Source organism: Lathyrus oleraceus, chromosome 1 (genome assembly GCF_024323335.1).
Source record: "Lathyrus oleraceus cultivar Zhongwan6 chromosome 1, CAAS_Psat_ZW6_1.0, whole genome shotgun sequence".
NCBI lineage: Eukaryota > Viridiplantae > Streptophyta > Magnoliopsida > Fabales > Fabaceae > Lathyrus > Lathyrus oleraceus.
The window spans coordinates 164,885,365-164,895,883 of record NC_066579.1 but is presented as its reverse complement, the minus strand read 5'-3'; the positions used below and the strand labels follow the sequence as shown (position 1 = coordinate 164,895,883).

General features: G+C 35.3%; 1 protein-coding gene across 1 annotated transcript; it reads right to left on the bottom strand.

Annotated features, from left to right (window-relative positions):
* Nucleotides 1–9,192: 9,192 nt before the first annotated feature.
* LOC127097352 (uncharacterized) lies at nucleotides 9,193–9,732 on the bottom strand. The gene has a single exon (XM_051035850.1). It carries the CDS (start codon nucleotides 9,730–9,732, stop codon nucleotides 9,193–9,195), a length of 540 nt encoding a protein of 179 aa, XP_050891807.1.
* Between the last annotated feature and the right edge of the window lie 787 nt (nucleotides 9,733–10,519).

Sequence of the window (10,519 nt, the reverse complement as noted above, 5' to 3'; positions counted from 1 at the left end):
AGCATCATCATCTTCCTCCATATCAATTACAATAAAATCCACCGGGAAAAAGAATTTGTCGACCTTCACCAAAACATCTTGGGCTACGCCATGAGGATGGGTCGTCGACTTATCCGCCAATTGCAACGTCATTCGGATGGACTTAATCTCGATGTTGCCAAGCCTCTTGATAATTGACAAAGGTATAAGATTAATGCTCGACCCCAAGTCAATAAGTCCCTTCCCGACATAAACGTCACCAATTTTAACCGGCAATGTAACTCTTCCCGGATCAACCTCTTTCTTAGGAAGCGTCCTTTGAATAATGGCACTACAGCTCGCATCAAGGACGATGGTCTCCGGTTCCGTATACCTCCGCTTTTTGGTTAGTATGTCCTTCATGAATTTGGCATACTTGGGCATTTGTTCCAAGGCTTCGGCAAACGGAATGTTGATTTGCAATTGTTTAAAAATATCCATGAACCGGGCGTAATGCCGTTCATTTTCCCTTTTGGAAGGAGCATGAGGGTAAGGAAGGTTTTGGATAGGAGTAGCGCTCACTACCTCCTTTCCCTTTGCAATTCTAGCACTTTTCCATCTAGGCTTCTTCACTACCTCCCTTATTACCTCATCACTTTTATTTTCCTCAATCTCCACACCTTTTTCTTTTTCAACTTCACCATTATTTCTATTCTTTTCAACTTCTTCCTCATCACTCCACACTCCTATTTCACCATCAACATTTTCCTCCACTATTTCCTCCTCAATTTCTTTCTCTTTCTCTCTTTGTTCACTCTCAACTCTTTTTTCATTCTCACTACCCAACTCCCTCCCACTTCTCGTCATAATCGCCTTACAATGCTCCTTAGGATTTGTTTGCGTATTAGCCGAAAAAGAAGGACCGGTTTGTTGTTCAGCGAGTTGCTTGGCAAGTTGCCCAACCTGAGTCTCGAGATTTTTTATGGCCGCGTCATTACTCTTTTGATTGGCCATTGACATTTGCATGAATTGCGTCAATGTCTCTTCCAATTTAGAATTGACGACCGGCGGTTGTTGAGATTGATACGGATTTTGGGGAGGGTTTTGACGGCTAGAAGAACCACCTCCATAACCTTGGTTATGATAATAGTTGCTTCTAGGTTGGAACCCTTGGTTCCCTTGGAATTGTTGTTGTTGTTGTTGTTGAGGGTGCGGTTGATAAGGTTGTTGTTGTCTCGGTTGATAGTCCCGTTGATTGGCCATGTAGTTTACTTCGTCAAAACCGGGAGGTGGACAAAATCCGGTGTCATGTTCACCTTTACAAAGTTCACAACAAGCTATTTGTTTAGCTTTTGACGGTTCTCTTAACTCTTTGATTTGTTGCGTTAAGAGTTCCACTTGTTGTGAGATGAGCTTGTTTTGGGCAAGGATGGCATCATTCGTCCCTAACTCAAGCACTCCCGCCTTCTTCAAAGAATTTCCACGACTTTGACTCTGAAGATCATTTAGAGCCATACGATTGATAATGTTTGTGGCTTCTTCGGCACTTTTTGACATCAACGAGCCACCCGAGGTGGCATCCAACAACGTCTTGCAGTTTGGTTGAAGTCCATTTCTGAAGATATGGATTTGAGTCAATTCGTCAAATCCATGCCCTTTACATTTCCTAAGCATGGACTTGAATCTCTCCCACGCTTCATTTAAAGATTCACTGGTTCCTTGAGAAAACACCGAGATGGCCGTCTTTGATTCCATGAATCGGTTATGGGAGAAAAATCTTTCAATGAATTTCTCTTCTAACACGTTCCAGTCTGTCATTACGGCTGGTGTTTGATCGAGGTACCAATCCTTTGCTTTACCGAGCAAAGCGTGGGGAAATAAACGTCTGAACAACGGAAGCTCCTGAGCCTGATCCACTCCGGCAGCCAATGCTATCTCATAAAATTTTGTGAGAAAAGCAAATGGGTCTTCATGGTCCATTCCGGTGAATGGACTCCCATATAATAAATTCAGAGTTCCCGTCTTCATCTCAGCTTGCCTTCCTGTGTGGTTGGCAAACTGAGCGGTGTTCCTTGGACTATTGATACATGGAGTAGAAATAGGTGGTGGTGGTTGTGGCTCCATGTTTGGTATGAATGGTGGTGGATTTGTGGTTGAAGAACTTTCTCCTTGCTCTTGGCGTTGTCTAGCCTGTTGCCTCCTACGTCTCGTTTTGCTATTGAGCCTCCTTGCGGTTCTCTCGATCTCAGGATCAAAAAGAAGTTCGTCCACAGGGATTTGCCCTCGCATAAAACGTAAGCTGCACACTAAACCAAACAAATTACAAGCACAAGTCAAAAATTCACAAGCTAAAACTTAAACAACCATTGCGATGCTCGCAATATCAATTTACAATCCCCGGCAACGGCGCCATTTTGTTGAAAGTATATTTCGTGTCGGGTTTTTGTTATCGTATCCACAGGGATTGTAAGATATCACCGCCGTTCGATGGTTGTATTAATCTTAGCTAAATGTAACAATAGGGTTTTGGTTTTAATCAAGTTATCTTGCATAAAAAGTAATAAATTGCGGTAAAAGTTATGGTTTGATTAAATGAGAAATATTGTCAAAGTTAGGTTTCAATGATCACTTTGCATGTATTTGCTTGGTCAACAATCTTATAAACTCCTTTAGATGATAAATAATTTCACAAAGTCCTCTCAATATGTTTCTCTCGAACACACATTGTGAGTTTTGCCATTTTGATCCATTGTTTCTCTCGAACACAATCTATCAAAATGACAACTTTTTGGTTCAACCTTATGGTGAACAAAATCATTCATTACTATCTCTAGCTAACAAACAAGTTTGGATGAAAACCTAGGTCAAGAGTCGGTAAACATCTCTCGATCATAAACCAACACAAAGAGTTTTAAATAGAAACAAAGTTTTCATCATATATTCACCATTAAAGAGTTTACATATGAGGATCCTTACATTTACACACAAAGCTAGTAATCACCTACATCTAACCTTGACAAATGGATGACTTAGCTACTCATTTTCATGGTAGCTTGGTCGGCAAGTAAGGAAAGAAGGTTGATCAACATCCAAGTCGGATAATCGAAGTTGGATGGGAATCCACCTTCTTTTTGTAGAAGATGGTTCTAAGATGAAGAGAAATGAAAATTAGGGCATAAAAGCTCCCAAGAACAATGCTGCAAAAATATCTAGAAGAAAGTACAAAAGTGGAAAAATGAGGTAAAACTAAGGTATGGTGCTCAAAAGTGGCACCTGCTACTTATAGACCACTGCTGGGCTGTCATGTTCGCTAGGCGAGCAGAATGGCTCGCCTAGCGAGGGTCTAAAATGGGCACATAAGGCCCCTGCGCCCAGAGAAAACAGGGCCTGCTGAACTGTCATGTTCGCCTAGCGAAGGACACGCTTCAACCTTCGCCCCAGCGAGGTTGAGAGGTTTTGCTACTGGAATGCTCGCTGGGGATTCGCTAGAGCTTCGCCTAGCGAGTGAGTGCTGGCTGCGTTTTTCACCAAAACAGAACGAACTCGCTACCACCTTCGCCTTCAGCTCGCCTGGCGAATTAATTTGACAATTTACTGGAGCTTTTCGCCAGGAACTCGCCTAGCGAACCAATGCTTCGCCACAGCCTCGCCTAGCGAACAGGCTGATGAAATGCTTGTATTCTTTGGTTCCTTTGCCAATTTTCTTGTGTCTTCATTTTCAATTAGTTCATGTCTTTCCTGCACAATAACACACAAATCAAAGGCACCAAACTTGTTTATCAATGTAATGCATTCCATGTAAAACAAATGTGGTTTTGACAATTTTAGCAAGGAAAAAGAGTGAAAGATGCCCACATATGATAGCTCAAATAAGCACTTTTGGGCATCTAACAATCCACCTGTGCCTTATCAAGTTCACAACTAGAAGTTTGAGACCCTCAATGCAAAGAATCAAACAAAGCATAAGTACAATTGAGTTCTAATCATCATATAAGACGTGGCATTCACATAAATTTGATGAAATTTATCACAGTAAGTAATTCATTTTCAAAAATACTAAAAATAGTTATATGTTCAAAAATGAATTTATTTTATGAATCCTAAGATTAGAAAAAAAAATTAAATATTAAAGAGAATCTTAACTTCCTTCAACTTTATTTTTTAGTTTTGTTTTTCAATTTTCAATTTAATATTGCACTACTACAATATCCGAGATAATAAATTATGTTGGTACGTCGATTTTAGTTAATGACTGGAGAGTTAAATCTTATCTATTGTCATATATAATTTGTTTTAAATCTCATTTTGACTGACCTGTATCACTTTTTACACAAGCAAAATATTGACAGAACCAGAATCAGATCATTTTAATTGTAGAAATTAACCATATTCTTATCAACACATAATACAAGATTTACATTATTTTCAAAATCAAATGTACAAATTTACATTATTCTCAGCAATACATAATACAAGATTTATATTGTTTTCATCAACAAATGTACAAACTTAAATTGTTCTCATCAACACAGAATACAAAATTTACATATTTTCACATAAAAATGGAAAAAAAATAAATGACCAAGAGAAACTAAAGTCATTTCAGTGATAAAAATGAAAAAAAAATCAAGAAAAACTAAAGTTACTTCAATGATATAAACCTATTGTTGGAAGAAGAACATGCGTTAAATAGAAGACTGAGCGTACCGCACACATGATAATTTTTTATGTTCGAGTATTGATGAATGTCAATTGTTGGAAGAGTTTTAATGAGAGTTACAATGAAAACCACTTAAGGTTTTTGCAAAGAGAATGTCGATATGAAGTTAAAGCGTTGATAGGTAATGAAAGGTTAGAGTCTAGATCTCTGAAGTATTTCATGCAAAAGAAAAATCAGACAGGTTTCCAAAAAAAACTGATGTGTATGTTTTAATTAAAAATAAAAATCTATAAAAAAACACCAAAACGAAATATTTTGAAAATATATTTAAAATAGAAATCACGTCGGTTTTTTAGATGGGAAAATATATTGGAGGCTCCTTCAAAATTACTAGCTTTCAAATTTTGGCGGCACAGGTGTCAAAGGATCTACATAAGTAGAATCTGATAGAGAAGAAACATAATCAACTCCTAATCTCTCTGGAAATTTAGGAAGATTTCTATCCGCAAATGTTAAGAGATAAATGGGATTTATCAAAACTTTTGAAACCATTTTCCTGGAAGATAAAGATACCAAATCACCACAAGATTTCCGAGAATTAATAGCTGGTGTAAAAAAAGATTCTCTAAATCGCCGAAAAAAGTTCTTCACCAAGGGAGTGGAAATAACTGGCCTAGGTGGATGTAAAAAAAGAATCAACAAAATATGCCAAGAATCCCACCTAGCTCGAAAAATTCACTAAATTTCTATCTTCAACTCCTACAAAAGTTGGGTTCTGGAATATATCTACAGGGCCCAGTTCCTCAATATTGAACCGAAAAGATGACCGAGGTAGATCATTAGGAAATTTATTTTCCCACCTTTATGACGTGGGTAGCATATCTGAAAACCCAGAAATGCCCTCATGTCTTTTAGGAGATACATATTTAAACACACCAACTCCCATTTTTGCCAAAATTTAGTCTGGAGATGCATCTGCGAATATTTCTGGAGTGAATTGAAGATGCATATGTGAAATATTCTTTGCATGTTTCTTGGCATAAGCGTTGTTCTAAGTTTTCATTTTTTATGAATTCAAAATCATTTTAATTAGAATAACATTTTCATTATTTAATTCAAACATTAATAAACATGAATATCGTAAAACAAGGTAATGCATTAATTAAAAAATATTCAATCATATTACAAACATTATTCTCAAAGTATGGAAACAATACTAAAACATCCCAAAATACAAATAAAAGAATAACCTATTGTGTATGCCTAATCTTAAACCCAGACTCCTCCTTTGTTACCGGTAACCCAAGGCATTATGTGCATTGGTAATAATGGATCGTGCTAGGAAAACCACATCATTACCATCTCTCTCAAACAACTCAAACTCTATGTCCTCATACGTAATCCACAAGATATTCTGACATATTAATAACGCAATGACATGTCCATCCCTAGCCTGCCCATTCATCCGGATCTCCTCATTAGTAGGCATAGGTGGATGTCCAGGAGTGTTCGATGTCATGACTTGGTGCAAGACATTATAGAACCAAGTCATATAACCGTCCACATAAGACCATTGAATTATGGATGACATACTCTGATATTCCTCTAGTACCAGATGGCTCTTGTAGTCCGCCAGTATGTCATCAAGGTGTTTGTGGATGATGTTGTTAGGAGCAGGCACAAAAGGGGATCTTAAAATGATATGCACACATCCAAAGTAACTCATGAATCACTCTGTCAGATACCTGCACATCAAATTCGTCCCACATGCTGCCATCCAGAGTAAAATGAAATGGGCTCGAACATAACAGTGTCCTGGTGAGTATTTTATGGTGTCCATTCAATGACATCGTGTTGAGCTCGATCAATATACACACGGAACGGCTGCACATGATCATTCCCTCTTAGTGGGAAATATAGGCAGGCATGTGGCCAATCCTCAATACTCTAGCACACGATCAAACCCGTGTATGCGGTGAAAATGGGATAGGATACATCCCTGAACATGAATAAGAAAAAAAATATTAGTAACAAGTGTAAAAAAATGGTTTTAATATTAATAGTGGCTATGGAAATTACTCTCAGCATGGTGCAAGAGCCTATCATTTTCTTTGTCGTCCAAAGATGACATTCGCTCAGCTTGGAGAACAGGTATACCAAAGAGGAGCTCCTAGCTCCACTTGTAAATTGGCTGACAAGTCGATGAAATACTTAAGGTATTCCACATCGACATAGGTTGCACTTTTGTCCATAAAATGGAGGTGCCAATAGGAAGAAACACCTCAAAGCACACTCTCTATGGTAAGTAACCTGTAAACCATCGTCGTCGACATTCTCGGGAAACTCCAAGTTTTCTTCATAAATCTTCTCCAAGAAAGAAAATTTTCCATGTGCACCTCTGGTGCTCTCACATAAATCAAGGCATCCATTGGGTCAGCTCCCAAATAAATGACCATCATCTCTTGGGCTTCATTAGTTTGATCCTGGAATGATCAAGTAACCTTCCCCTACTGGGAAGGTGTAGAAGGGAAGTAACATAATCCAATGTGATTGTCATCTCGCCAATGGGGAAGTAGAAATATGACATTTCCTTATGCCATCTCTCAGCAAAAACCCTTGTATATCGTGGCTAACGATCTTGTATCCGGAGCAACATAAGCCTGCAAGATCGAATTATTGGAGGACACTCTGGAACCAATGATCCTTGGGCTGATAAAGCTTCAGAATTTTTATGTTGTGGTTAATAGGCTTCAATATATATATATATATATATATATATATATATATATATATATATATATATATATATATATATATATATATATATATATATATATATATATATATATCAGTCGCAAGGCAAGTTTTTAAAGCATATAAATAATAATCGTTAACAAAATAGCTCTCCGGCCCAAACATGCCCAACAAAATGATCTTTATACTATATATGTAAGGAGGTGTCAAAAGGTTCTCCTTGAAAAGGATCTGGAAGTGGAGGAACGCCATCATGTGAAGTAACAAGGGCTTCCTCCCGGTCTATATGATTAAGGAGGATGTGCCTCTAGGTTGAGGACCCTTATGATAGAAGGCTCATAGAAGTCGATGTTTCCCCCCTCATAAGGTATAGGGACGGTTCCTCTCCTAACTCTCGCATGCTCATTCTGAAACCTAGCCATCTAACGTCAAATAGACACATGTTGGATCTTACGGCCGAGTCTCAGTCTTCCGTCGTTGTTTGCAGCCATTTTTCCTGAAACAATACGAGAAAAAGACACTAGTTAGCATCCAGGAAAGTTTCGGATATGCATCTCTAAAAACCAGTAAACCTCAAATTCAAAGATGCATCTCTGAAAAAACGTGTTTCTTCATCAATGGTAGAAACTGATACCAGTCTTTCCCTAATAACCCAAAATGCAATCAAATCATAGTACATGTCTCTAACAACTATTTATTATGATTTTCACTACTACCTGGGGCATTTATAACAAGTTATTTAAACTAATATATATTAAATAAAAATAAAAATAAGTTAAATGAGAAACTTAATCAAAAAAGTGTTAAGGATGAATAAGTTGAGTTGGGATTGAAATGCTTAAAGTAGAGGTAGTGCTTATCCTTGAAGAAGGTTAAAAATAAACTGGAAGTATGTTTCTACGAGCTCTAATGAAGTTGAGATTGAAAAAGTTTTAGAAAATAAAGATGAAGAAGAGGGGGGGGGGGGGGGGGGGGGGGGTGGCGCGATATATGTACATTAAACACGTTCAGAGTTGCATCTTAGTATTTCTCATGGATTTGAAATTAAGGGTTATTCAGAGATGCATCTGTGAATAAACCCTAAAATAAATATGAAAATGCATCTCCGAATTAAATTTTAAAAAAGTGAGGCAACAGTGTGTTCGGAGATGCATCTCTGACCGTGTTTAATGTATGTGCATGAAGGATTTAAACTTAGTTCAGTGTTCATGAAAACATATTGAACTGAAAAGCCGAACATGAAAAATAAGAAAGACACATGATCAAAACTGATGGCAATTTCTTTTTTCACCCCTTATGGTATGACTCACACCCTTGGTTAATTTTATATTTTCATATTTTCAAAAAACTCAAAAAATAATAATTTGTAGACTCTTGATTTGATTTTATTTGATTTTTAGTTGTATTTTCTGATATTATAATTTTATTTTAATTGTTTTTCAATTTTCCAATTATTTTCTTAAATATGAACATTGTTGATATTTTCGTATTTGTTGCTTCATTGATCTATTATATCCGTCAATTCAGATACACCCATACTAAATTTAAAAAAAACACACACAACATAACACTTTACAAATATGCATATCCTAAAACACTAGTGCATCCAAAAATGAATCTATGATAACTGAGGATTTTTTTGGATAATAGGATGCAAGATCAAAATTCAATTTCATTATTTTCATTTAATAAAATATTATGGAAGACAAAAGTTATTATTAATTATATAATATGTGATACTAATGACCATCTTACAATGTAAATCTCTTGGCTTTCGACAAAAATAAGAATTTATAATTTATTCTGAAGGTACAAAATTATTATCCATGAATTAAATATTTTGCCATAATTTGAAGCACTTGTACACTCTGTCGATAATCATCAACAACTCTTGCGAGTAAAGCACTGGTTTTATGTTGATGAAGACTATCAATACATTGAAGAATGTATTCCATAACATCGTCTATGTTTTTTACCATGGATGGATACTGCATGTTCGTCAAATCCATTGATGCATGTATAAGCTTAACAGGGACACCATAAGCACTGACAAAATTTGATTTACATTGAAGATAATAGTTTATTTCAGTAATATTATCAATTTGATAAATCAATTTTGTTATTAATCTATTAGTGTTGGTTGAATTTGCAATAAGAGAATCCATTATGTAATCTGTGAGATCAATAAGACTTACACCTTTCGCACCTCCAGGTTTTGAGTTGAGAATATTCGTACAATATAATGAGTCGGAGGATTCTTTGCAAATAATATCTACTTCAACAACTTTATTTAAAATTGAATTGGAGGAAGAAACATATGCAAGAAGAAGCACCAACAAGAAAAAAGAGTAGTGACTCATTTTTATGTTTTTCTTTTCTTATTATTATTTCTTCTTTTATTTTATTTTGTATGTTTTCCTAATTGATTTTAGGTTTAGTTTTATAGCTTTCGTTTGTCAACTTGACAACATTATAATTATAATATTTGATATGCATTGATTATTCAAATTATGGTCAATAAATGAAATTAATTATATTCCATAAAATAATGTTTTTCTTAGTATATTTCCTGTTTGTGTTTTTAATTGATTATAGACTTGATTAATTTGCAGTCATTAATTAATTCAAAATCACATGGATGAAACAATAAAAGTCTAAAACTTAATTTTCAAGCAATAGTGTTAAATCTCGCTCATAAGAGAGTTCTGTAGCTTATTATAAATTTTCTCACTCTTAAAAATTATTCTGTAAATTTACACGTAAAAGAGATCCGGTTTATTTAAAAGACTGATAAAAAATTAAAATGTTAATATTTATATGAATTAACTATTCTTGTTAAGGTCAATAAATAAAAAAAATATAATTAATGCAATTTTTAAAAAAAAATAATAATAAAATTTCATCACACGTGAATTTTGGAGACTTCAAATAATTTTATTGATGTATCAAAACGTCTTTGAAAAATGGAATCAACCTTCAAATTCACACTTCTACTGTTGTATTTTCATTCTTCTTAATTGGTGTTTCTATAATCTTTTCACATCTTTTCTTTAAAAAAGACATTTTAAATTAGCACAAAATAATAATAATATTAATGATAATATTTAGGTTTAATTACATTTTTAATCTTTCTATTTCATATTAATT